The 26,004-nt window shown below is 48.5% G+C and overlaps 11 protein-coding genes across 11 annotated transcripts; 4 read left to right on the forward strand and 7 right to left on the reverse strand.

Moving 5' to 3' along the window:
- Positions 1–28: 28 nt before the first annotated feature.
- Positions 29–1,352, reverse strand: I303_100330 (uncharacterized protein; the record flags this gene model as incomplete). Its single annotated transcript, XM_018403702.2, has 7 exons — positions 29–311; positions 499–547; positions 631–789; positions 859–882; positions 987–1,074; positions 1,207–1,222; positions 1,294–1,352. 7 exons carry the CDS (start codon positions 1,350–1,352, stop codon positions 29–31), a joined length of 678 nt encoding a protein of 225 aa, XP_018266356.2.
- Positions 1,353–1,798: 446 nt separating this feature from the next.
- On the forward strand, positions 1,799–3,187 carry I303_100331 (uncharacterized protein; the record flags this gene model as incomplete). Its single annotated transcript, XM_018403703.1, has 5 exons — positions 1,799–1,867; positions 1,928–1,962; positions 2,206–2,431; positions 2,587–2,867; positions 3,022–3,187. 5 exons carry the CDS (start codon positions 1,799–1,801, stop codon positions 3,185–3,187), a joined length of 777 nt encoding a protein of 258 aa, XP_018266357.1.
- A 937-nt stretch (positions 3,188–4,124) lies between these two features.
- On the forward strand, positions 4,125–7,436 carry I303_100332 (uncharacterized protein; the record flags this gene model as incomplete). Its single annotated transcript, XM_018403704.2, has 11 exons — positions 4,125–4,145; positions 4,236–4,296; positions 4,380–4,438; positions 4,541–4,650; positions 4,818–4,950; positions 5,031–5,168; positions 5,284–5,406; positions 5,515–6,070; positions 6,175–6,864; positions 7,100–7,255; positions 7,366–7,436. 11 exons carry the CDS (start codon positions 4,125–4,127, stop codon positions 7,434–7,436), a joined length of 2,118 nt encoding a protein of 705 aa, XP_018266358.2.
- Positions 7,437–7,802: 366 nt separating this feature from the next.
- I303_100333 (uncharacterized protein) lies at positions 7,803–9,664 on the reverse strand (the record flags this gene model as incomplete). The annotated part of the gene is made up of 14 exons (XM_065968088.1): positions 7,803–8,114; positions 8,227–8,273; positions 8,334–8,360; positions 8,446–8,538; positions 8,600–8,631; positions 8,684–8,714; positions 8,786–8,899; positions 8,971–8,995; positions 9,055–9,115; positions 9,244–9,269; positions 9,333–9,350; positions 9,417–9,454; positions 9,531–9,564; positions 9,629–9,664. 14 exons carry the CDS (start codon positions 9,662–9,664, stop codon positions 7,803–7,805), a joined length of 894 nt encoding a protein of 297 aa, XP_065824160.1.
- Positions 9,665–9,691: 27 nt separating this feature from the next.
- I303_100334 (uncharacterized protein) lies at positions 9,692–10,542 on the reverse strand (the record flags this gene model as incomplete). The annotated part of the gene is made up of 6 exons (XM_065968089.1): positions 9,692–9,730; positions 9,824–9,896; positions 9,979–9,985; positions 10,059–10,073; positions 10,140–10,162; positions 10,238–10,542. 6 exons carry the CDS (start codon positions 10,540–10,542, stop codon positions 9,692–9,694), a joined length of 462 nt encoding a protein of 153 aa, XP_065824161.1.
- Positions 10,543–11,712: 1,170 nt separating this feature from the next.
- On the reverse strand, positions 11,713–14,533 carry I303_100335 (uncharacterized protein; the record flags this gene model as incomplete). Its single annotated transcript, XM_018403706.1, has 6 exons — positions 11,713–11,860; positions 11,937–12,034; positions 12,110–13,528; positions 13,596–13,782; positions 13,901–14,031; positions 14,099–14,533. 6 exons carry the CDS (start codon positions 14,531–14,533, stop codon positions 11,713–11,715), a joined length of 2,418 nt encoding a protein of 805 aa, XP_018266360.1.
- A 1,019-nt stretch (positions 14,534–15,552) lies between these two features.
- Positions 15,553–16,901, forward strand: I303_100336 (uncharacterized protein; the record flags this gene model as incomplete). The annotated part of the gene is made up of 8 exons (XM_018403708.2): positions 15,553–15,622; positions 15,715–15,879; positions 15,948–16,106; positions 16,175–16,194; positions 16,273–16,425; positions 16,521–16,578; positions 16,663–16,753; positions 16,826–16,901. 8 exons carry the CDS (start codon positions 15,553–15,555, stop codon positions 16,899–16,901), a joined length of 792 nt encoding a protein of 263 aa, XP_018266362.2.
- A 167-nt stretch (positions 16,902–17,068) lies between these two features.
- I303_100337 (uncharacterized protein) lies at positions 17,069–18,286 on the reverse strand (the record flags this gene model as incomplete). Its single annotated transcript, XM_018403709.1, has 1 exon — positions 17,069–18,286. One exon carries the CDS (start codon positions 18,284–18,286, stop codon positions 17,069–17,071), a length of 1,218 nt encoding a protein of 405 aa, XP_018266363.1.
- A 954-nt stretch (positions 18,287–19,240) lies between these two features.
- I303_100338 (uncharacterized protein) lies at positions 19,241–20,680 on the reverse strand (the record flags this gene model as incomplete). Its single annotated transcript, XM_018403710.1, has 1 exon — positions 19,241–20,680. The coding sequence occupies one exon, from the start codon at positions 20,678–20,680 to the stop codon at positions 19,241–19,243; it is 1,440 nt and encodes a 479-aa protein (XP_018266364.1).
- Positions 20,681–21,067: 387 nt separating this feature from the next.
- On the reverse strand, positions 21,068–23,544 carry I303_100339 (uncharacterized protein; the record flags this gene model as incomplete). Its single annotated transcript, XM_018403711.1, has 4 exons — positions 21,068–22,497; positions 22,570–22,783; positions 22,868–23,248; positions 23,320–23,544. The coding sequence occupies 4 exons, from the start codon at positions 23,542–23,544 to the stop codon at positions 21,068–21,070; spliced, it is 2,250 nt and encodes a 749-aa protein (XP_018266365.1).
- Positions 23,545–24,026: 482 nt separating this feature from the next.
- Positions 24,027–25,915, forward strand: I303_100340 (uncharacterized protein; the record flags this gene model as incomplete). The annotated part of the gene is made up of 10 exons (XM_065968090.1): positions 24,027–24,114; positions 24,186–24,229; positions 24,302–24,377; positions 24,455–24,580; positions 24,649–24,737; positions 24,814–24,968; positions 25,079–25,358; positions 25,434–25,544; positions 25,606–25,696; positions 25,860–25,915. The coding sequence occupies 10 exons, from the start codon at positions 24,027–24,029 to the stop codon at positions 25,913–25,915; spliced, it is 1,116 nt and encodes a 371-aa protein (XP_065824162.1).
- Between the last annotated feature and the right edge of the window lie 89 nt (positions 25,916–26,004).

Below are 26,004 nucleotides of genomic sequence, written 5' to 3' on the forward strand. Positions count from 1 at the left end.
CCGATTTCCGCTCATGACATGACTATCATTACGGATAATACATCCCTATTCTACCTTGTAAATCTATTTCCTCCCAGATTGCTTTCGGTCCGTCACGCGCAGGCCGTTTCGAGTCCAAATTCAAGTCTGCTAGAATGTCGGCGTCATCGGGTTTGGCATAATGCATCTCGACCTCGTCGAATACTTTGACATGTTTGACTATCCCGAATCCCAGAGTCTGGAAAAGCTTTATCGATGGGATGTTGGCGGATGCGATTTTGACGATTAGTTGGAGGGGGTCGAGGGGAAGGTGTTGGGCTAGGTGTCGGAGACTGCTCAATTGGTTCAATTGGGTTGATTAGATCAGATGATTCGATGGACGTGAACGGTATAGATCAAAAGTCGGTGCATTGGAGTGAAGTGAGATCTTTACAAGGCAGAAGTTTGGGTTGCCTCTTGTTGGAGCCAAGTGGAGTGGAGTGGAGTGAGAGCGAATCCGAAAGATGAGACACGACGTACAATAATTGTAGAGCCTCGACAGCGTATCCTTTCCTCCGATCATCTTTGGCTGAACCCCCATTGTAGGCATGTGACCTCAATCAGCTTTACCGGATACTCAAATTGATTGTTGGATAGGTGTGACATACTCACAGGCTATCATGATTTCGCATTCACCTTGCCCCGCCAACCCGTCGGGTAGGAACAGGTTCACGTCTCCTATCATCTTGCATCTCCGTATTTCCTCTGGAGTCATGCTTTTGTTCGGGGAACTGCATATTTCGGGTCGAGCGAGAAGGATGAATGTGAGTTCTGAGTAGATGCCGATGAGTGTTCAGTCTACCACTTCGACCTCTTTATAATGATTGTGAAGATGCTCACTATCTTCATCGAGATGCCACTTGCCTATTTGGATCCGTCATTTACCATGGCAAGTCAGTATAGAGTATGCATTGCGGGACATACATGCGACAGAATCCCTAAAGACTGTAGCAGCGGAAGTGACCCACGCTGCATCTCTAGCTCTTCCTCGAAACTCAGCGGCTCTGACGCTGTCAATTCGAGTAATTCGGGCGACTTCATCCATTCGTGATATGTCTGAGCGGACGTCGGACATCACCATTAGCAGGCTTACGAACGACTCTTCGCATAAGAGTCCTCATTTCATGGACTTCTTCCGTGTGTTACGGAGATCTGATCGGCAAGCCAAGAGGACAGAGTCAGGCTTACGGGTACATGCTCAGCGCTGTTTCAGTAGGTCGCATTGTAATCAGTAAAGGCAATCAAACTTAGTTAGTGCGATGGAGATTGACGGACCGATAGGGGACCAAGAGTACTCTGTCGCCGAATATCACTGTGTTCTCATTGAGTCGCATCCTCGAATTTGAGCGTGAGTGTCCGCGTGGGGGTTTTGATGTATTCTTGAAGGGTTGAGCAAGCTATTGCATCTGTCTACGAAATCGGATGTACTCGAGTAGCAGACATTTACATTTGTTGACAGACGGGGCAAAGGTATAACCGGATTGATAAGGTTGATCAATGGTGGTATGCTTACGTGGCATTTTCCAAAACACATGAGTATAGTGGAGGCTCACGCGTTGTGTCTTTGTCGTCAGCGTTGAACAGGGCACTTACTCACTCGCTCGTGTTCATTGCTTACAATTTGAAGCGATCCTAAGCGCAAACGCTGAACGCATACATCTCTAATCCTCGTTGTGAACCCACTTGCACTCTGAAAGGACTGCATCAAGCAAGTCACACCTGAAAAGAAAGCCGAAAAGAGCCGTCTCCACCAACTCCATCCCCGACAGAAGCAATCAACATGACTTCGATAGGTACCGGTTACGATCTCTCGGTGTCGACCTATTCGCCCGACGGAAGGCTGTTCCAGGTGAGCTGCGTCATGCGCCTCAATGTAACGGATTTTCAGCTCATGTATTCGTGTGGATAGGTCGAATATGCAAACAAAGCTGTGGAAGCTGCCGGGTATGTGGTATGATCAATCACCTAAGTACGATCAAAGCTGATGCTAATCTCTTACCTTCTTGCCTCCTGTCCATCGCCTCATTCCCTGCGCCTGCGCATCCAACAATGCTTCGTCCTGCCTATTTCGCCTCCGACTACATCGTCTCTCACCGTTTTATGACTACATCTCAATCTGGCTTATGATACCCTTTCGCCTGTCCCATTCTATCGGGACCTCTCACACAAATTCATTTGACACCACAGAGTCGCAATCGGTCTACGATGTTCTGACGGTGTAGTCCTCGGTGTCGAACGACTCTTACACTCCAAACTACTGGTCAAAGGCGCAAATCGACGAATAGCATCGCTAGACGAGCATATCGGAATTGCAAGTGCCGGACTATTAGCTGACGGGAAACACTTGTCGAGGAGAGGAAGGGAAGAAGCTGCTAGTTTTAGGGAGAATTACAATAGTCCAGTATCTGTGCAGGTGTGTAGGCTTCGTCCCATTCCTCATGTGGCTCAGTGTCAGCTCGATAGATCCAAATCGAGTCGTCATATATTATCATCCTGCAAGGAAAACAACGAAGGACTGGACTGGTGGGCTGATTGAGATCATCAAATCGCTTCCACCTTCCACTTTAGATCCTCGCCGATCGAATTTCGGCATACCTTCAAGCGTATACATGCTATGGCTCTGTACGACCTTTCGGACTGTCCTCGATAATTGGAGGAGTCGATAAGACTGGACCCCGATTATTCTGCATCGAACCCTCGGGCGTGTATTACGGGTACAGAGCGGTAGCGTCGGGTAAGGGCAAAGCATTGGCTAAGACCGAGTTGGAGAAAGTCGTGAACAAGGCGCTGGAGGCGGGACAGGAAGGTGGCATAACGTGTAGAGAAGCTATTGATGAGGTGGCTAGGATGTAAGCTGGCTTCACTCCTTTCATGATCAGTACCATTACAAGTGCACGACGATCACATTGTACTTCTAGTCAAGTGACCCTTTTGGGTCACTTTTCGGGAAATGTACACATAGACATCTCAGGCTGACCTCTTATATCTGATGGGAACATATAGCATATACCTCGTGCATGACGATAACAAAGATAAAGACTTCGAGCTGGAGATGACTTGGATCTGTGAGGAAAGTGGGAACAAGCATGCTCCGGTACCCGAAGATCTGTTGAAAGCGGCCGAAGAGAAAGCTAAGGCTGCCTTGGAAGAAGGTATGGAGGAGGATTAGGACCAAAGATGGATCTCGTCAATACTGAATAGCGAAGAGGGGTCGTACCATGTATAGATATAACCCACGAGAAACATGCGATCACTGTGCATATCAATCAGGTTGAGGTTCAGTCTCATGACATTGAAGGAGCCAGTATCACACTTTCGATGACCAATTGTGCAGCGTCGATCTGTCGCTTGCATATCGCAAGTTCTGTTTCAACGTCGCTGTGCACGAGATTAAGTACATATCTTTGTACATTCGAATTCGAATAGACTGGATTGAGCACTACTGTTCGTGTGTAGCGATAAAGTCGGAATAATGACAGAATTGGGTGCTGATAACGAGTTCTGGGCGGTGAGTGAATCAGCGCGTCAAGGAGGATGCATTCATTGTTCGCGCTGATTTCTGATTTTTGACCGGCTTCGCGCTTGAGTTATTGCAATATGTCCTCGCCTTAGTATTCCCCCTGTCCGCACCATGTTGGGAAGTCTCTTCGTCGCTCACACGATATGGGGATACTTCCGTGCTTCGTCCAGTATATCACTGGATAAGCTCAAACCTTTGTGGTCGTCAACTCTGACAGACGATTCAAATATGAAACATTCAAGCCGGAGATAGTTCGTGTCCTTAACCCAGAATACACTCAGACCCTTGTTTCACGGTGCATCACGCATCACGGGAGACGAAGAGAAGGATGGCTCGTGCTCATGTGGACTGACACTGATACTGACACTGTCACTGACATCATCATCACTGCTGAATCGCTGAATCATCCTAAATGCTTACCATCACAACCTGATTATTCAGTAGACCACCTGGATGTCTTTGCTTTGCCAACACGAATATTGACCGGAAGATCAGCTCAGCTGGTCAACAAGCTCAACCAAGCACACTTGCACAACCGAAGACTGCACTCGTATCGTAGACGTACAGGTTGATGTAGAGAAGGAGGATGGACTTCGATATAATACCTGTGAGTAGAGTGCATGGTACAGTGACGAGCGGCGCTGGATTTGAGCTGTGATGCGAGCATGCAAGCTGACTTGATTCATTTAATACATAGTACGAAGATATAAGATGGGGTCAGAGACTAGGAGCGGGTTCATTCGGATCAGTATACAAAGGTGAGCCCACCTACTCTATAAAAACTGTCTTCTATAAAGGCATATTATGTACTCTTGATGCTAAAATTATGATGGATTGGTAGGCTGTTATCTGGGGATAGATATAGCTATCAAAGAGGTTCTGCCTTCTGAGGAATACGATGTGAGCTTTCGATTCACTCCTTCGAATCAGCCAGAAGTGGGCGACAAGTGAGAATGAGCTAATTTGTGGGTCAAATGCGCCTATGCAAATATGCAAATGAAGGTCCACAAGTATTTCGAGAGGGAATGGCGGATCATGCGGGAATGTAGACATCCGAATATCGTCTTGTTTTTGGGATTGTCAAAAGCTCCAGGAGATGATGGACGGGTCTTGTAAGTAATGCAAAGAATTCTCCACCCTCGTCTTCCTCCAATCGTCACACTTGACAAGAATCACAAGGCTCTCATGCATCTCCCTCTCCCTCTTGCGCCTCACCCTCTTCTTCTGCTTAGAGATTTGAGATATACTGAAATCAACCTAACGCTTTTGCCGATGATAGTATCATATCGGAGTTTGTACCTCGAGGGAATCTGCGTCAATACATCTTATCGTCTCACCCGTTTCCTTGGAGGTTGAGGCTATCATTCGCGACAGATGTAGCGAGGGCTGTAGCGTATCTACACGCTAGGCAGGTGAGCACAAGTAACATGGATGCACCAGAAACGTTCGATTACATTAGACTGCTGTGGCTAATGAATTTGGATCGTAACAGTGCATACATCGTGATTTGAAAGGAGAGAACCTGCTGATCACCTCGAACGAACGTGTCAAAGTCACGGATTTTGGTTTTGCGAGAATCGCTTCGAGGAATGCGGATGAGATGAGGAGGATGACTTATTGTGGAACAGATGTGCGTATTCTATCATGCAGCTGCATTCAGCACCCCATAATTACCACACTCTCCGTCGAAAGTCACCCTTCACCATGCACATGAAGGAGACTGACGATACCATGTTGCAATCCAGGGCTACATGAGTCCCGAGATCATCAATGGGCTGGAATTCGATCTGCCGACAGACGTTTTTAGTCTGGGTATAATCTTTATCGAAATCATGTCTCGCAAATTGGTAGATTCCAGAACATACGCCGTACGTATGCTTATACTTCTCCTCTTCACGCTGAACCCACCAGCATGGTACTCAAGATTGACATATGGCTAGGGTGAAAAAGCTGACGGCAACGAGGTGTGAATACAGCGAAAAGCACCACACTTCGTTCCTGATCCAGCTGAAGTCCGAACCAGAGCTTCCGCAGGATGTCCTCCAGCCCTAGTGGTTCTAGCTTTGGACTGCACGAAAGAAGACCCGCTCGCTCGTCCGAAGATGCCAGAAGTATTATCGCGTCTACGGGAGATCGAGCTGGAGGTCTTATCACGGATGGACGATCCGTCCTCCTCTGAACACGTCGGGTCAATCAGGCTGGTCCATCGAGGTGGGAAACGCGCTATGCCTATCTTCGACGGTGGAGACATGCACTTGAATGACCATGAACATGAGCATGAGCATGAAGATGAGAAAGATCGGCAAGATGAAGAAGAGGTATTGAGAAAATTGGCCGAGATACACCTTGATATATCAGGTAAAGGCGCTTCTACGCTTACTTCGTCGAGGAACGACTCGGAATATCAGCTTCAAGATGAAGGATATGGTGAAGATGGGAATGAGAAGTGGAGGACTGCAAGATGGAATGATCTAGGGTCCACGGATTCGGCAAGTGTGATGACCTTCAAGACGGCAAGTAGTGATGTCAAAGGTGAGTCGAGTCAGTCAGCCTATTGTGACTGTGAAACATCATAGATCTGGCTACGCGTACTGATAATGCGAATGTCTGACACGGATTGTGTTGTCATGTGACAGGCCAGGAACCACTCTTACCTACGTCTGACAGTGGCTCCTCCTTCGGTTCAGCGGGAACTCGACCCGAGCCTGAACAAGGCTGGTCAAGTTTCATAGGCTCACCTTCGACTCCTGGTCAACCAGTCCAGACCGCTTCTGTACTACGAGCCGCCACTCCTGGTCCACTAGTCTCATCCGTCTCGGATGAGGCGATCCTTGAAGAAGAGATTGGTTCTACAATGACTATCAGAGGACATCCCGATCACCGTCCCAGTGCGCCGGACACCCGGCCGCCACCAACCTCTCAACCCAATAAAACGGATATCGCTCCTTCAGATCAAATGCATCAATCGGCCATTCTATTATCAGCAGAAAATACCTCAAGTGGTGATCCAGTCAATGTGCCGAATGCCCCTCAATCGGCTGTCGAGGACACGATATCCGAACTGGAGACTATCCCATCTTTGCCCGGTTCATTCACTCCGATCAAACGCAAAGATCAACAAAACGAGCATCTACAGCCCTCAATGCCTAGCTCACCTACCAATACCAAAAGCAAACCCGAATCCAGCCCCAAGACAGCTAGTTCCGGTAACACGACCAGCTCAAGCTCAGGCTCAAGCTCCACTGCATTGACCACGCATAGGTTTACATTGGTAGACAGAGATAGTGTGCCCTTGATCAACGGTAAGAAGGCATTATCTTCGAATTGTGAGTACTGTCCACTCGCAATACATTAAGCTCAATCGTATTGTATCTCAGTCCAGTTCACCTTTCACTTTCCACCCGTTACCCGTCACTCGTGACCCAAAGACAACCCGCACTCATTCTCATCCCCAGACCCAGACCCATACCTTTTCTTTGGAAATCAGAATGAAAATGAAGTCAACGCTAATAGTTGTATCTGCCTCTTCTGGCTCTCCTGGCCCTTCTGGCTCCACTGCAGTCACCTCAACATTCGCTTTCGCATTCTTACCTCGTGCCCTCGCCCCTAGCCCCTCACCTAAGAAAGACGATTCCACCAGTGCGGGGACAGGGCGATGTGCGGTCTGCACGAAGAAGATGGGCGCTAGAGCCGGATTGCAATGCGATGATTGTCATTGTGAGTCAGAGACCCAACGTCTCACATCCAGCTGGGTACTACACTTGAAGACATCTTATCAATCCACCAAGCAAAATGGCTGATGGCTGTTTTCTCTGGTATAACACCAGTAATCGTGCATGTGAAATGTTCGCACAATGCTCCGAGAAATTGCACAGGCGGAGATGGAGAAGTGCATTAATTGAACCTATACAAGCGAACTATTGAAACAGTACAGTATTGCGACTGCGCGCGAATTTGTGACTTTGCGGTGAATCTCTCTCTACCATCACCATCAAGCATGATTCTCTCAGCTGATCTTCTCAGCTCATATATTGAGCATCATGAAATGAAGAGCACTGTATCACGTTAATTCTGATTAATGTTCTCCTTGACTGATATCAATCAGATGTACCGTTTCGTTAGAATTGTTACCTGTATCTGCATCTCGCATGATCATGAATCATCTATCATCCACAGTGTACTTCTACGCTTCCCCTCCTCTTCATCTCCCCGAATCAAGGGATCGACAACCATAAGTTGAGGGGAAATACAGCACAGTACAGTTTTACACCCAGATAATCGAGATCACAGCGACTACCACTATGAGCCCTGCCCATGAACTGATGCTGACGCTGTTGCCGCTCTTCCTCGAAGCAGCATTCCCCAGTTCTGCTCGATCGCTCGATCCTGGAAAATTTGCTGAGACACTCTGGCTCTGTCGAACGCTCGCATTCACCTCGCTAGCATTCAATGGCGCATCTCCACCTGCGCCGGTGAGGTTGGAATTATCGTGTGCTTGTTCCGGGATCGGCTGCATGCCGGATTGTTGGAATACCTTGATATAGTTCAGGAGCATGACCGTATTGTTCAGGTTTTTCTGCGTGCGGGTAATCAACGAACAATGCTCTCTCAGCCTATTCCTTCTTCTCTTCTCGTCTGGCAGCTTGCTGAGGATGGAAGAGAGTCAGAGGTAATGAGACATAACGTACTGGATCGGAGATGTACTCTGCGCATGTACCGGGACAGTACGGGAAAGCTATCAGGTGCGGAATGTCAGCTGCAAGTCTGCCTCGGGCTGGAGAAAAAGCTGACTTACTGTTGTATAGATCACCAGCCCAGACACCTAATTGCTCACCATCATCAGTCGTTTGGGAACAATGTATCGCGTATATGGCGCAAGGGATTGATGAGAAGCCGGGCTGACTTACCGCACAAGTCGATGTTGAGAACTAACACCTGAGCCTGGAAGAATTTCCATGGATCACACATTGATGCATCCCAAGCTGCTCTCGGCGTTCCCCCTAACGATCGATATGAGTCAGCTTTGATTTGAGCTCAAGAGGCTTGTATCCGTTAGCTCACAGTGTTCCGGAGTAGGTGAGCCCGCCGCAATACTGCAAAGACATAAGCTACTTGCCAAGAATCATCTTGCATCGCAAAGCTTACTCGGAAGGTATTTGAGCTCTGTTCCAGTCCCCTACGAGCAACCCTTGTCAGCTGAAAATTCGTCCGCTATGATCAAGTTAGCTGTCCGATGAAGCCACTTACACATCCTGATGCCATTCCCATTCCATAACATCGCAAAGACACCACCTCCAGCTTCGTTGAATGGCATTCCGAAGGATGTGGCGGAATCGGAGCCGATCGTACACCCACTCCCACCTGCAAAGATCACCTGATCAGCTGATTGGCAGCCGGAGCTGGGGAGAAGTCGTGAAAGATGGCTCGCTCACCTGTCGTGGAGTCGCAATTCGTATTCTAAGTTGCCGTCCATGAATCAGCCACTTTTTGACAGGTGAAGGAAGATGTGACCTCACGCCTAGTTGACCTGTATACATTCCTGGAGCTTGGTTGATCTCGCATCCGGGTAAGGTATGACTATAATGCAGTCAGCTCATGGAATAGAGCTCAGTCCTCGTCTCCATTAGCTGACCCACATCGTATATCGACTAAAGTCAATCAAGTATCAGCGATCCATCAGGTGTATAGGTAAAAGGCCGACCCACTTGTTCGTCATTGCTTGGATACCTTCCTGAAGATCAGTTATTCAGCTTTCGCAGTGACTCAGGCGGGTACTCTCTAGCTGATTACTTACCACTATGTCTATCTCTCCCTATCGTCAGCTGATTATCAGTACTGCAATCTCTCGTCGAGCCTGATATCAAGAAGAAGGACTCACCGCTGTGGGCCATTCTACCTTATACCCCAGCGTCCAGACTTCCATTCGCATTTCGTCAGCTTCCCAAGCTACGGAACGGACGTCCTGAAAACCCGCCAAATGGGGTCAACTCACAAGCAGGCCAAACACCGCAACCCCAAGGCATGAGCTATCGAACCCAGTGATATCAGCCGAGATGTTCGTAGTGGCTCTACATCTGTCAAATCACCTACAGCCATGTCTATGATGAACAGTCCTCCAGCAAACATAGCTTTTGTCGTTATCCTGACTGAATCTCAAGGTGTTCCTACGGGTAAGTTAGAGAAATGGTCTACCTGCCAATCACAGCCCGCCAGCCTCAGCTGCATTCCACCTCGTGCTGTGACATACCGGGTTTCGTGAAAAGGCGAATAGCATTCATTGCTCACCTGGATACCTGGTTTACCATCCCCAGTCCAGAAGGCTAATCCATTTTTGAACGCCGTGGAATTATCGACATAGCTGAGTATCAGAGGGGAACTCCTGTTCAGCTCTATAGACCTTGGCGTTTTGTACTTCAGGACCATAGGATGATACCGCTTACGTGACAACTACAGGCAACGAAAAAATCTCAGCTGTCTCCTGGAAAACTGGAAGTTGTAAGGCGAACAGCTGAGCACTCACGTCCGTACGTCGGGTCTGATCACAGCATACCAGACAATCAGCTCAATCCATGCGACTCGTATATGAAGCTAGCTGACTCACCAGGCTGAGTAAAGAACTCCCATCTGTGATTCACAGCATATCACAAGTCAGATGCATGTAAGCCAATCTGCTTTGCTAATAGGATCGAATAATCTCACCCATCAAAGAACGTTTTGCCGGAGTACTCGATTTGCTTATCCCACTTCGACTGTCTCTTTTCCTTCTCTGCTGACGACCAACCAGAAATCTCATCTTGGGGGTACATCCTCCTCCCTAACCTTCCTTCGTTACTCCTTCTACCCAATTGGTCTTGTCTGTGCTCCACTGGATAGGGTTCGAGAGGTAACAACCTTCTTGAGGGATTATAAGGCAATGTGACATTATGTCTCGCTTGGACCGTTCTTCTTGTCGTTATTGGGATTGTTATCGTAAAAAGCAGAAGTAGGACGAGTGTTGTATACATTTTGATTGAGCGTTAAACGTTAACAGGCTGAAACAGCGCCGTACTCGTAGTACTGTGAACTATCGTTGAATTCAGTAAAACAGTACAGTAAGCTACTTCAGTTCGTACGGTCAAAATTATTCTCGAATGAACGGACATGTTACAGTACACAGCACACAATTTTGCAGATGATGAGTCGAAGTAATTACTTCTGCCGATCGAAGGATGGATGAAGGATACTCTTTCCTCCCTTTATCCTCTACGAGCGGAAGTTGGATAGTGTGACCTACTATCTCGTGGGCGGCTTAAGCCTGTTCGTTTATCGTATTCGTGATTGATCGTCAACTTCGTACCAGATTCGTTAATGCGTCTATCGAAGACAATATCTCGCCACCACGACCAGACTTGCTTTTATTAGTACACAAATAGAAATCAGAGGTGAAAGTAATCCGTATCTTAAAGGTGTTTGTCGGAGCATACGCCAGCACACAAAAGGCGTGTTTGTCCACCAGGTCTGTGCGGTGCGCATCATTTCAAGCCAAGCCAAGCATCAGTATCGTTCAACATCAGTCAACGTAAAACACGTTGAGTGGGGATCCAAGCGTGTCTACCAGATTGCACCGTCATTCAGTCGATGCAAGTACGACTAAAGTGGCGTCGTTCGTTCTTGCGTTTCCACCTGGATTCCCGTATGGTATGGTTGGTGGTATGGAAAAATCATAATTATTGATTACGGGTGCCGTAGCAAAGATCACTAGGTACGATGACGCATTGCGTGTAATGCCGTGTGTCGGGCCAAACTCATCATCAAGGCTGAGTGAGGATGTCAACATATTATATTATATATGCATATGTGTTTGATTCTTCTTTCCTTCTCTCCTTCTTTTCACTTCCCAATTCGCTTTCTTTCGCGATTCAATTTCTTCGATTGCTGCGAAAATCCCCCTACCGTCGGTGAGCATTCACCTTTCCTCCCATAGATCACACTCGACACTTTCCTGATATCCAGGTCCAAGCTCTAAATATATGAATTCAATGCAGTAAAGCTACACAAGGTACGCATAACGTACCAAAAAATGTAAATTGTATGTCAAGATTTGAATATCAAAAAATATGTGCAAAACTCCCAAAATAATGTCCGTCCTCAAATCCAACGTCTTCAAGCAATCTCGATCAGATGATGGAGTCTAATTAGACCTGACTCATTCTCCGTTTCTTCTTTCCCCCACTCGCTGTAGGTGTCTTGGCTTCATCAGGAGTCGGCGAATCGTCCTCATCATCTAATCCACCTTGACCTTCAGACGGCTTCTTATCGAATGCACCTGTTTTTCTCAACCACCTGTATATGAACTTCGCGATTAGCTACTTGATACTCATTTCACCTGTGTCGAGAGCGAGTCGACAACCCGACTAACCTTTGTCTGACTTGGTGATACGATCGGGTGGGGACACCCTTAGACACCAAATCCCATTTCTCTCCATGCATAGCTACAGCTCGCGCGAGGAGTTCGTCCTGTGCACAAAAAAAAAAAAAAAATCATCAGCTTCTTGCTTCAATCCAATATCTTGAAACATAGTCTTCGCTTACCTCTTCAATAGTCCACTTGAGATACGGACTCCTGATTCTTCTCGTCGGGATCGTACTTGTCAGATGGACATATTTGCCCAATCCAGGTATGCCATTCCCTCCGCCCGCCGGACTAGCAAACGCGTCATCCTCGAAATCCCTTTCCCTTCCAGGCGTTGGATATATAGTCGAGCTTGGATACTCTCGCGCCGTGACAGGTGTAGCAAGGTCGGAGGTCCCGCTATATGCTCTCGGTCGATTCTTGGGAGTAGTCAGAGCCATGTTCATATTCGAATCAACTTGGTGATCATGATCCTCCATTGGAGCCATCGGGGCGGGGAACGGCGGTGCTTTGGGCCGAGCGAAGGTCGTCAGATCAATTGCAGGGCCCAACGGCATCTCCTCATTCAGACGTATCGGACTAGACGATCGACCGTTGCCTGTTACGGGTTCTTTGAATCCTCTCATTTTGGTGGCCGAGTTCAGAGCCTCATTCGAGCTCGAGGACGACATTTCACCCGATTTTGCGACTTCCAATTGACTTGCTTGAGCCAACAGGTCCAGAGCTGACGCTGACCCTTGACTACTCGGAATATCCTGTTGCGCGCTGATTGTGCGTAAGTCTTGTCGTTCAGGAGACCATTCATCCTTTCTGATTCGCTTGACCGGACTACCCCTCTCACTGGCGCTCTCGTCCCTTGCTCGGGTGGTGGACCGAGTCGCCGACATTGCTGAGAAGGGCGCAACCTGCTGAGATCTGCTCTCAGGCGTGGGTCTTCCAGGTCGAGTAGCTAATTCAGCTGCGCGGAGCAAGTCGTTGAAATTGCTGCCACCAGGAGTCGTCTGAGGAGGCGGCTGTTTACGAATCGATTTCGTGGGTGTCTGAGGTATTGTAGGCTGTGCAGGTGGATTGAGGGTTTTCTTACTCTTCTTGGGTCGAGGTAAAAGCGGAGTACCAGCGACTTGAGACGATCTCCGGTGCGCAGGTTTTCCCATTGACGTACTTGGTCTTCGAGCATGGTCGAAGGGTTTCAACTCTTCTTCTTCCGATAATTCATCTTCTGCTTCTGATTCCGCTCCAGGATACCCCTCGGAATATCCTACACCGCCGTTTGGCCCGATAACTCCGTTTCTCTTCAGCTCGTCCAGTGTCAGTCGACCGATCCTATCGTCTGCTTGGCGCAGTGTCCTAATTCTACTCGCGGCCAGCAGAAGGTGTTCAGTACGGGCGTCCCCCATGACCGTTCTTCCGGACGATTTTGCAGGTGAACGGGAATGTCGGCTACCCATTTGGGCCATGTGGGAATTGGAATGTTGTGCAGTATTCGGGAGGGACGGATCACTCGGTCTCGATATAGGTTGAGAGTTTACGATGACGTGAGATCGCAGCAATCTAAGCTCCGTGACTAGCTTGTCGATTTGTCGTTGGGTATCCGCAAGCTGGGAAGATGAGGTCCTCTCGTCAGCTCGGAAGATAACGTTTCAAGCGAGAGGGGTCTCAGCTTACCCTGGGCGCCATCAGCCTGTTGTCCATCTCCAGTCTCTTATTGGCAGCTTCCAACTCCTGATGATACCCTACATCCAGATCTAACACCTTCCTAGGCCTACTACGAGCAGCTATCTCCGCTTCCCTAGCATTTATCAGTGCCCGAGTTTCCGTATGCCATGATTCCCGCTCAGCCTCATGCCGCGATCTGACAGATGAGCAATATCAGCTTCGGACAGATGTGGAGGCTTGTAAGGACTGCTTTCAGTAGCTAGCTGGATGGGGAGAGGGGAAGGCAAAGCATTCTTCACGTTCAGGTGACTTACCGTTCAATAGATATTAATTGCTCGGACAACTTTGCCTGTTGCTGCATTGTCTGAATTGTGTCTTTCTGCGCTGACAACCGTTCCTGCAGAAACGGCATCTGCTCAATCGCTACCGGCAATATCGATTTCATCTATGCGTACTTCGTGATCAGCTTAATTCATGGACTGCGAGTATCCAGGTGATGTCTTTTGACCTACCATTCCCAGCAGCTCGTCTCGTTGAGTCCAGGCGTCTCCTGACCTATCGGCGTTCTCCATCTCCATACATCTAGCTTGCATCCTCTTGAGTGATTGCATGTCCAGCGCATCATCCTCCTGCTCGTCCCCGGAGCCAAAGGCGACTGCCTTGCTTTTGCCTTTGGGATCATCTGCTATAGGAACAGCTTTGGCTACAGGTGAAACCACTCGCGAGCTGCTTGTTGATCCCTCGGCTTGTGTAGCGGGAGTCTGCAATTGTATTGTATGAGGAGTTTCGATATGCGCCGGGGTGCTTGGTCCACTTAGTTGAGGTGTGTCCACTATGGTTGGCGAGACTCGATCAGACTCGGCCGTTGAGTTTTTGAGATGGGAGGGGTGCGAAGGTTGCGAAGGAGGGGTAGGGAGAGGGGGAGGATGGGAGGCCGAATCGGCCATTATGCATCTGAGGGCACTTCAGTCTCCGCAGATTGCTCTGGAGATGTCGAACAATCTGAAGTTCGTGAACGCTAGAGGCAGAGATGTCGGTCGAAGATAGTCGTGTGTTGATCCTTTGTTATCGTTGTCTGCTTTTCTTGTTCAGAAATTCAAGAAGTTGGACAAATCGGTAATCTTGCACCCGGGTATTTTTCCGAGTGAGCTTGATGTAGTGTATGTGTCGAGTCCAATTCGATTAGTCAGTGTCAAGAAGAAGGATGCGTTGATAATATGTATGTATCCGATTTGTGAGTCAGGTGGTGGGATGAAAGGTATGTGAGTGAGTGATTGTTGATGATGATGAAGGCGAGTTGCAATCAGTTGCAAGTTGATTTTCTTTGAGCGGCAATAAAAAGTCAAACTCGACTCTCCCTCTGTGTATGGTCGAGGGGAAGAAGCACGAGGTAGGTTGAACATTACTTTTTGATTTCTTTCTTTTGATTTTACTTCTTTCGTAAAAAAGCATACACCCTCCATACCTCCATACACGTCATTCAGACTACAAGTGGCAAAATCAACTTACATAAACCCTGGATCCAAAAGGGTATCGGTATATAGGTAACGTAAACAAGGAACAAGTCTTTCCGGTGATTGTGATCGTAATTAGATAACGAGTGTGGCACTTTAGACTTTAGATCAAAGCTTGAAAGAAAGTCGCGCTGATCATTGCTACTTTCGATTCTCTGCAGAGACATCGATGCATTTGTAGCCAGTATGCAAAGACAGCCAGTATGCAAAGACCCGATCGCGTAATGGCTCAATCTCCGCTATTGAGGCTTGAGTCCGGACGCTACGCAATACGCGCTAAACGCCTCCTTTGTCCAGCTCGAGTATGAAAGGAGTGGAACTGAACGACACAGACAAGGATACTCTGCGATCATGAGCAGAAGATGATCGAGGAATACCAACATGCGATGCAATATATAAAGCGTGCACAGGCGTCATCTGCTTGAACTCCATTGATGAGCGCGCTGTGCAACATGGTTGCGATCATGCCCGTAGTAAAGCTGAACCGCGGGAGTGAGGTCCCAGTACTTACATTCGGTACCGGTGAGTCGTGCGTTAAGCGAAGAGCCAGCCTCGCAACTCCGATATAACAGGAAGGGATTTCACCTACGGTATGAACGTATGGCCACATGTAGCTGCACCTTATCTGGGTAAAGATTGTTCCGATGCAATCGTGCAAGCCCTCCGAGCGGGGTTCAGGCATTTCGATACCGCCCAACTATATCGCAATCAGGAATCTATGGGCAAAGCATTGGCTTTGTGGGAAGGAGACAGGAAGGAAGTGTATATCACTGCCAAGTGTGCGTATTGATGCCTTCGCGGGAAAAAAGGATACTTGAGAGCTGAATCAGTCTGTCTGATACTCTAGGGGGCTTGATGGGGAACCAAAAGAATGATGCGAGATCAGCCTTGAATGAAACGCTGCGATTGGTGAGGGTTTGGGGGTTTATGTCTAAAAGGTATCAGAATAGGCTGCTGAACATGGGTCTTGCGTTGATGCAAATGAGACTCGACTATGTCGATATGTGTAAGCTAGCTTGGCCGTTGAATGGGGAGAAAACGACATCCCGACCCGGAGCTGACTGACCAAGATAGTCCTCATGCATAGTCCCATCGTAAGTACCACTACTCGACGCACGATAAGACCTGTCATCAAGTGGCAAAGAAGGGCAAAGCTGATGCGCATCATGAAGACCTTGTCCGGGCTCACCTTGACCGAAGCATGGGCCCAAATGGAGCATCTTCGGGCCGAGGGCAAGTGCAAAGATATCGGAGTATCCAATTGCGCCTCTCTAGACATTCGGGAGCTCAGCAAGAATTGGAATGTCGTACCTGCCGTGAATCAAGTGAGTAGAATGTTGAGCTTACAAAACATCGTTACTCGTGTATTTGTGTACTTGTGTAAGGAAATTCAAGAGATAGCTGAGTTGCCGAATCACAGATTGAGCTATCGCCACACAACGCTCATGCTCCCCGCTCAATAGCTTGTCGACGGATATGTGAGAAGTACGGCATCACAATTTCGGCTTTTGGGTGTATACAGCCTTTGACATGACAGGATGAGCCACGACCATTGCGACCAGTTCTCGGCGAGCTTTCCGAAAAGCTGGATCTCACTGAAGGGCAGATCTTGTTCAAGTGGGCACAACAGACCATGGATGGACCCGTGGTAACGTAAGTCCATTATGAGAAAGTGTCGCGCATGCAAGACAGTGTGATCGCTTTCGAGCGGCCACCACTGAATAGCGAAGATATGCGGAGGATCTCCGAGGCAGGGAAGGAAAGATATTACAGGAGATACCTTGATCCTTTTAGACCATAGTCGCAGGTCAATGAGGTATCAACTTGCTCATGCTTATGGATCATGATGCCTGCAGGGAGAATTAAGGCTGTATCGAAAAACGAGATGGTAATTCTACTGTTGCGGCAGGTAGCCCTTACACATGTATGAGCGTCGAAATGCCCAGTCTTCCCACGGAATCTTGGGCCTCATCTCGACCTCATCCAACCTTGCTTGGGTCCAGGTCCGTGACGGGTGTATCCCCCCTTGTTGTTTTTATACTTAGCTTTAGCATTGGATGCCTGGGCAGTACTGATCGATGGCCCTTGATCAGGCATCTTTGGCGCCCCCATCGCCATCAGTGGAGGGGATAGATCATCGGGACCGTGCATGTGCATCGGGGGCGGTCCAGAAAAAGGCTCGAAAACCGGGCCTTCAGAAAGCATAATGTCTTCTACAGCGTCGTCTCGGTAATAACCATCATCCGGACCGCTCTCTCCCTCTGTTTCTTCCTCGTCGCTTTCGTCTTCCGAACCGGCATTGATGTGATTGAAATCTTCGCCGATCGATCGAATGACCATCGAAACATCACAGGCCACTCCCAAGCCTTCCTTTCCCCCGAACAATTCATACAGTCGGTCCAGGCTTTCCTTGTCGTTAGGATCCTTGAGTCGGGTACCTGCAGGTACGACTCGCATGCGGAAACTTTTACCCGGCTGCATGATTGAATCGCCAACTTTGACTTGATGTCTTCTGATCCACCCTACGTCAGGCTGCGCCACATCTCCAGGAACACTCGTGAGACTTTTACCCGTATCTTTGTGGGACGGTACCCAATTTCTCAATCCTTCGCTCGACAATGCTGAGTTCAGCCATTGCTTATCTTCCGGGAGGGCCAGGCCAAGCTGGATTGTGTCGAATTTGCTAATCGTATCTCTACTAATCATGCCGAGGCTTGAAGACAACCTATTCGCTGAACCGGACTTGTAATGTTTTGCAGTGTCGACAAAGTAATTCACCCCCAAACTAAATTCCTCGTTCAGTCTATCAGGTCCAGCGAAAGGACCCGTTGTTGGGTACTTGACATTTCCCTTGAACTTTGTATCTTCAACGGCGAAAGCGTACCCACCCATATCGATGAACCTCTCACTGACTGTCCCCCCAATCGAGCCCCAGTCGCCATGACAGCTGAATACCTCGTTAGGATCGAATGGGTCAGTGAGGCATTCCCTGGAGAACACAGGTAAGGTGTCGATGTTGGTTGATTGACCTTGCTGCGGATCGACTATCGTTAAATGACCGGTATATGACTCGGACAGTCTATCGTTTTCATTCCGGGTAGCATGGATGCTCGGAGCGATCACTGTGCCCGACCATTGTGCCGAGCCTGACAAGACCATCGGTGGGTTAGATTGATAGGATGACATATTATTATGGGACGCTCGGGGTGCTGTGGCAGGCGTCAGGATCAGCAGTGTAGGAGATAAGCTGATTTTGTTGTTCGAAATGTGATGAGACAGAGAAACTAGATAAGTGTAGGAGGTATGGCTCTGCGCTCTTATACCGTACATTCGCACCACTCTTATCTGCTTCTTTAATGCTGAATTGGTGTGGCTGATTTACTGACGACATCAGATAGCGGAAATGCATTCCGCCTTCCTGGGATCATAAGAGTGATCATGCATGTCTCCTTTGAACAGGTAAGTGACTTGAAAAGAGACTTTGAGGGAAGAAGCGGCTGAGCGGCGGCCAGCGAGGCTCTGGCCCAATGATGATCTCACAATTCAAAAGTGGCGCATGAAATTCAAAGGAGGACAGGTGCATACAGTAGTGGGACGACTCGTTTACTCGCCTTTGTTGTAGCTCGCCTTCTGTCACACAGTCACGGTCATCATGGCATCTTGCGTTGCGGCAAAAGAACGCCTGTATACGAGAAGCCAACAACAACTCTCTGCGAAGCTCAGATGCGACTATTCACATAGAGCACGATCCCTCCTTGCATTGAGCTCCTTCTCCGCGGAGTCTAAAGATAGCTTCTCTCACAAGTTAGGACGACGGAAATCCACTTCAACACCACCCTCAGTCCTCAAACCGCATTTCAGCTTGTCAAGCACTACGTGAGACAGGACTGGACTTGGATTGCCGCCGAGTACGATGGGCAATGCCTAAGGGTCTAATTCACATCGACAATGAGGAGTAAGTGCTGCGTGCGATGTTAGAGAGAAGAAGCACCGAAAATCCACCGTAAAAAAGCTGGTCTGGCAAATGACATGCGCAATGTATATAACGATTGATCGAGCAGCAATTAACTTATGCAGTAGATAACCAGGGTGGAAGTCTACTCTTTCCTGCTGACATCTCGTCATGAACTGAGCCAGCTATCATTTCTTTGATGGTCTCTTTCTGACCCAATAGCCCTGCGAACCTCGCGAAGAGCCTCGAGATTTTTGCTTACCACCCGTGCCCCCATCAGGTGAGGGTATCGCCGAAGTACCCGTCGACTGTCTGGGCTCAGTAGCGCTTGTGTGTCGCTGCGCCGTAGACACTACGGAAGGAGGGATCGGAATGGGATCATCAGCCTCTTCTTCGTTCTGCTCATCCTCCTCGTCCCCCTCTTCCTCTTCATTTGCATACCTCATGCTGTGTTGACCGCCAAGCTCGTAAGATGCAGACTGGTCAGCGTTTTGAGCGGGCTGTCCGGATCCGTAGTGAGCCAAGGGATTATAAGCCATAGGTCTGTAAGCCGTACACCCACCTTGGCGTAGCGAAACCGTTGTGCCGATAGTTGGGATTGAAGTGTACCGCACCTCCGATACCTGGAATGCTTCTGGAGGGTATCCTGGTCTGGTACTTGACACTTGGAGTGATCGTAGACTACCGGTATCAGGCTGCAACCGAACAATGGTTTCCACATTTACAGGTAGGCCATCCGGAAAATTGAATAATCTCTTCAGATTTTGCAAAGCAACCGAATTGTCAGTAGAGGTGCAATGTGTTTGGTTCATATGCAATTTTAGGCGGAATCCACGTTCGACCGTATCGGACGATTGGGTCTCATGGCGGAACTCGGTAGTCGTGAAATCCCATTCAGGATGATTCTTAACTCTGATCCAAGATGGTTTATCCGTTTCTTCATCGTGCAACATTCTTAGATTCGCATGTCCTCGAGATTTTTTACTTTTCAAACACCACTCCGGGTCCACTGGCGGAACAAGCTGCAAGGCGATAGAAGAGAATTTTGAGATATCGTCATTCCGAATCATCTCTTCACGCAATATTTCATGGCTGCCGTCACCACCATCAACACGATCTTGGTCATCATCAGAATACCATACAGCCGAATGAGAAACGGTGATATGGGTTTTGATGTACCGGGAGCGTTCAGGGGGGAAAGCGACGCAAGTAGGTTGATCTCGATATGTCTTTATAAACTTGAAACCAGGCAACTTGAGAAACGCTTCGCTCATGTTCTCAAAAAGACCTCTGAATTCCGTACCATGAGCGAAATCGGTTGCGGGCCTAATAGGATCTTTGGTGATAACACTATTGAACGCGGTTGATTCGTTGTACGGGATCACCCTGGACTCGTCATCGAGGAGGGACAACCAGCCGGTCGTAGAGGGTGAAGGCAAACTCATTCGATGCTGAGCTGGAGTAGTAGTAGGGATGGTGCTAGGGGTGAAATTCATGATCCCGATGGTATGTATCGGTATCGCCTGTTGTGGTCGGTGTTGATGTCCAGCATGCCACTGAGATTGATCATAAGTAGGCGGAGGATCTGAAGGGACGTCCCATGGTGAGTTACCTTGTTCGGACGACATCCTGGCAACGAGGACAGAGTGAATCGAATGAAGCTAGAATAGTTGAATTGCAGAATGAGCATTGTAATATATCAGAATAACTTTCGTCGTGTCTATGTACAGTGTGCGACGGACCTGAGGGCGGGTTTGAAGCAGTCGCACAGCTCGAGTGGTCCTTTGTCCGACGTGCTTCTGAGAGGTCTTCCGATAGGGTATTTATCCTTTGAGGTTGCTGTACGATTATGCTTTTATTGTATCCTTTGATTGATAGCCATGAAAGGTCTTTCTACATTATGCAAAATGGCTTTACACGCATCAAGATCTGCGGAAATACAACTGTATTGCAGTACAACCGTAAAACAATCATTGCTCGGCAAAAGCACCGTCTCAAAACACCCCGATGATGCCTCACAAGCCTAGAACTTCTTTGCCCCACCCGAATGATTCTAGAGGAGCAATCAACAGTCTCGACCAAGTTCCTCGGAGGAGCAAAAATCCAATAAGCATCCACCACCAATCTTTTTGAACATTATTTCTCTTCGTCAGCAAATCACTCTTTCCTGAACCCATCGCCGTCGCCAGCAGCCCTTCCGTAGGGTTAGGCGCAATACTATCACTTCGCCCAGCTCGCCGGCTTTTTGAGGTAGTCAGGATCCAATTCAGGCCTAGGTATCGTTCTAGCGAATCCCGCCAGCTTTGTACCCTCAACATAAAGAGAAACAATAGCGTCTTGATCAGATCCCTTTTCCGGTTTCTTGAAAATTTCGGTCTAAGCACACTTCGACCTTGTCCACTGGGCGAAGGTATTCTGACTACCGGATAGCCGAACCATGGATTGTTCCGATCGTACTCGTCGATCGCCTGAGCATTTCCATTTACATCACCATTGTAATTCGAAGTACTGTGGTCATTCTGGCCCTCGCAAGGGGGTTCGAGCGTATCGGAAGCAGCGTCCACGGAATTCACCGGTGAGCCACCAATAACGCGGATGAATTTGCTTGTGCTATCTTGCTCCGGTGAATTGGTCTGAGTTGGCAACGTTGAAGTCAAGCCTAAACGACTCGAGGTTGGAGTGTTGTCACCCGTACCTGTATATAGCTGCAGTACTTTGGCATGATGTGCTTGCAGTCTATCCGAGTACGTCCTAACGCCCTTTTCTCCCTCGGACCCACTGACACCCAGTAATCTCAAGGGCGGTCGGAGTCTTCGCTGTGACAATGGTATGTCCTGTTCCGCTAGCAGAGCAGGTTTAAGGGTTTTTCTAGGTGGCGATCCCGATGATTGCTCGGTGGTTTCGGTATCTGACCCGGGATCTGAATCCGACAACAGGTCTAGATGAGCTAATCTGGAAGGGGACAGGTAAAGGTGAAAATCGGATAAAGACTTTATACGTTGAATCGCTGAGCCATTCGAAGGAAGTGTTCTTCTATCATTCCCATTATTGGTAGTCTGAAGCGTAGACTTCTGAGAGTCTTTGCGAGATTTCAAGTGAAATGCCGGGCCAACAGCAGTCTGTTTGGCTGGGGCTGGTTCCTCTAACTCCATGTTCCTCACATCGCCCTCTGCGAGATCTGGTGAATCTATCGGCGAATTGGCTTCGCGCGATTTAGTCATCCTTAGTCCACCCCCAAGTCGCCATCCGCCGATGTTGATTGCCGAGGAGTTGCGTCGACTCCGAAAGGGCGTGTTAGGGGCCGAGTAGTAGATTTCCGCGATTGAGGAGTACGAGGAGTTTCGGGAGGCAAGAAAGGGATGATCGGTCGAGGGGTGATGGGAGTAGTTTGTATATATCGGATTATGCGATATTGAGTATGTATACGGGTGATTGCCCCCGTATGCTATCATGAGTCTGTAGATTCAGCAATTGAATACCCCTTGTAGATGCACGACAAGGTGGATAATTGACGTACATTGAGGCAGCTTGTCCAGATCGAACACAGCTTCTACACTTGGCTTATCATCCAGGAATGCTACTTTTTCCAAAGCGGATTTAGGAAGCACCCGTTTAACGATATTCCACATGGATCTATGTGTCCAGCCGGCGTTGACAACGTAAACGGATTCGATCATCCCTGGGAAATTGTTGTGTCCAACCGAAAGCAACGTAGGCAATAGCTCCACCTCCTACACGCAAGGTATCGTAAGCACGTGTCTTGGCGATAGAACGTACCCATGGGTCGGTGATGAGAAATCAATGAACGAACTCACCATATTCCTGTACCCTGCGCCATTTGCGTCGACCAGGACACACAAACCTTCGCCACCCTTTCCCAGACGTTTTGTCCCGCTCCAATGGCCACTGACCCAATAATCCCTCAAAGTCCTCCTTACCATCTCTAAAGCCCACCAAGCGTATGATTTCAGATCATCTAGCTTTCCGTCGGAGTCCCGATACACCTCTTTGACCGTCAAGACTGCTATAGGTCTGCCCAGGCGGTCGGTGTGGTCCGGTAAAGGCAAAATGAAGAATAACGGCGAATCCGTATATGGCGGGAAGGGTGGTATCGGATGATGTAATGAAAGGTTTATACGTTGTTGCAACGTGCTGAGGAGTGCTGTGAGAGTCTTATTCTCATCGAAACGATGTCTCTGCAGATTTACACGCAGGCAATCAGCGGGACTGATGCAAGATATCGGATGTTTTGTTCAATTCTGCTCACTCTGAGATGTCTGAATATACTATCAGAATCATTTATCCACTCCTCGATCCCAGCCCATTCCTCCTCATCCCATCCTTCCTGGGATCGGAGCTCATCGGCATCATGTTGAAGATCATGCTGCACACGCTGCGTCAGCGGGAGATACGCTTCGTATTCGGCCCGAGTATTCTGAAATCGTTGCCAAGCTGGAGGCTGATCTCGGGTGTCTGAGTCTGGGTTGGACATAACGGAGCCGTTCGAACACTTGTTGCTTGATCCTAATCTGCCTGATGTCGGGGTTCTTGTTCACATCGGATTACTGTTGATTCTGATCTGATTGAGTCTGGACCTGTAGCTTGAGGTGATTTGTTGATGTTGTTGTCAATGTGGACGATGTGCTGCCAGATGACGTCCATCTTAATCGGCACGAGTATCTTTTGATTTTTGTTCCTCTTTCGGCTCATCATCCTTTTCCTATAACCGGCATCCTTTGTCATCTACAATGTTAGTACGATGATAAGCGGACATGACCGATCAACAGAGTGATTCCGTAATCATATCTCACACAAGGTTAGTTCCAGTTCCACGTCTACCAGATCAGATCTGCGCGTCATATTCTGGAAATATTGGGATTTTGGGACTATTCTTCACTGTTGTGCAACTTTTCAGCAAATTATCACGACCTTCTTGTTCGGCACCTGATCTGGTACTTGGAAGCTGGAATATCGATGCTCCCGTCAAGTCTTCTTGTTGTACTGTCGTTGGTGTTGTTGTCGGGGTGTCTAGCTGCGGAGTCGTTGTACAGCGTTTTAGGAGGTAAGCGATAAGTAGTCAATCGCAATATCCAGATGGGCAGCCTAGCTGATGACATGCTATGTGATACATAGTCAAGAAAGATGCGAGTGATGCCGATCTGAAGAAAGCTTATCGAGTAAACCCGAGCTCTTGGCATTGGCCCAGCACCAAAAGGAACTGGAAGCTGACCAACCGCTGCGGAATATAGAAATTGTCGAAAAAGCTGCATCCGGACATAAATCCTGACGAAGGAGCTCATGAGCGATTCATCGAAGTATCGAAAGGTCAGTGCGCTGAGAAGTTGTATGACCAACAATATCCCAGTAACTACAGCTGACGGACCTCTGCGTTGTATCAATAGCATACGAGGTATTATCCGATTCGGAGAAAAGGGGAATATACGATCGACATGGTCAAAAGGGCTTAGAACAGCATGAAGCGCAGAAACAGGCAGGGAGCCATGATCCATTTGCCAGATTCTTTGGAGGTCAGCTTGCTTCTTCTCTAGGCTTTACAAGGTGAAAGGGTCAAGCTGACATTCTCTGTGCGGGTCAGGCGGCGCTCCGCAGGAGAACAGGGGACCTGGACTCATAACGAATTTGGAGGTATCTTTGGCTGATATGTACACTGGTCGTACGGTTGAGGTGAGCAACGCCGTCCTCCTTCCTCAATCCAGCGCCTGCCCTCAATCGCTGACATATCTTCTGGCCGGGTCTTCAGTTCCAAATACCACGCAAGATAATATGTACGCATTGTCATGGTTCGGGAGCAGAATCAGATAGGGATATACATGAATGTGATCGATGTGGTGGTCGAGGTATGACGATACAACGGCATCAAGTCTTCCCTGGCATGGTCACAAACGTGCAGATGCAGTGAGTCTCTCCGTCAAATTCTCCTGTCACCGCGCCATCATAATCGCACGTCCTCTCTTTCGGCGGAACTACGCTTCGCGAGTGGCCAGATTTGCTAAACTTGGTTCTAGGTGCAATCACTGTCAAGGGAAGGGTCAACGGATAACGAAGCCGTGCCACCTATGTCATTCGGCCAAGGTAATAGAAACTCAGCATACGTTAGCGGTTCACATACCCGCAGGAGCACCAGAGGGTTTCGAGGAGGTGTTCACTGGCGAAGCAGATGAGAGCACGGACTGGGAGGCTGGAGATGTTGTTGTCAGAGTACGCAGTCGGCGAGGCGAAAATGAAGGCGGATGGGGTCGGAAAGAAGGAGGAGTAATTGGCAGAGTAGTTTTGGGAGTGGCCGAGGTGAGTGACTGACTCTCTCGCTACCTCTTGCCGGTCGTCCACGTAAGAATCAGCTGAAATGAGTCTTGCACATAGGCATTGCTTGGTTTCGAGCGGAATTTGACGCATCTTGACGGAAGGACGATATCTATAGGGAGGAAGGGAACGACTCAACCTGGTGAAGTGGAAGTGATAGAGGGTGAAGGAGTGAGTCGGCTTGTAGAGCAGTGTGAAGGTTCTTATAGCTGACTATCATGTCAATCCGCAGATGCCAGCATATGCGGACGTGCCGCAAGGCGACATGTACATTGAATACTCGATAGTGATGCCCACGGAAGTGACGAGCGAGACTCAGGATAGTGAGTCTTTGTGCTTTCCGGAAACCCCAAGAGTCTGTGCTAATGAAGTTTCCTACCTCTCTTCCTGTTTCATTCATCTCTTAATGATCAACTCTCAATACGGTGCACCTACCTATTCCGATTCGTGCGGACTGTTCCGGCTCCTCCGCTTCCGTCCCCGCAGAACTCCGAGATATTTTCAATTATCATCCACCTTCATCGCATCATGACGAACTATAGCCATAGACATACATAGACAAATGCAAGCCTATCACCAGGATGACGTACAAGTACGAGCGTATCGTACTGGATCTACCAAGTCGTGAAGC

This window comes from Kwoniella dejecticola, chromosome 1 (genome assembly GCF_000512565.2).
Source record: "Kwoniella dejecticola CBS 10117 chromosome 1, complete sequence".
Classification (NCBI taxonomy): domain Eukaryota; kingdom Fungi; phylum Basidiomycota; class Tremellomycetes; order Tremellales; family Cryptococcaceae; genus Kwoniella; species Kwoniella dejecticola.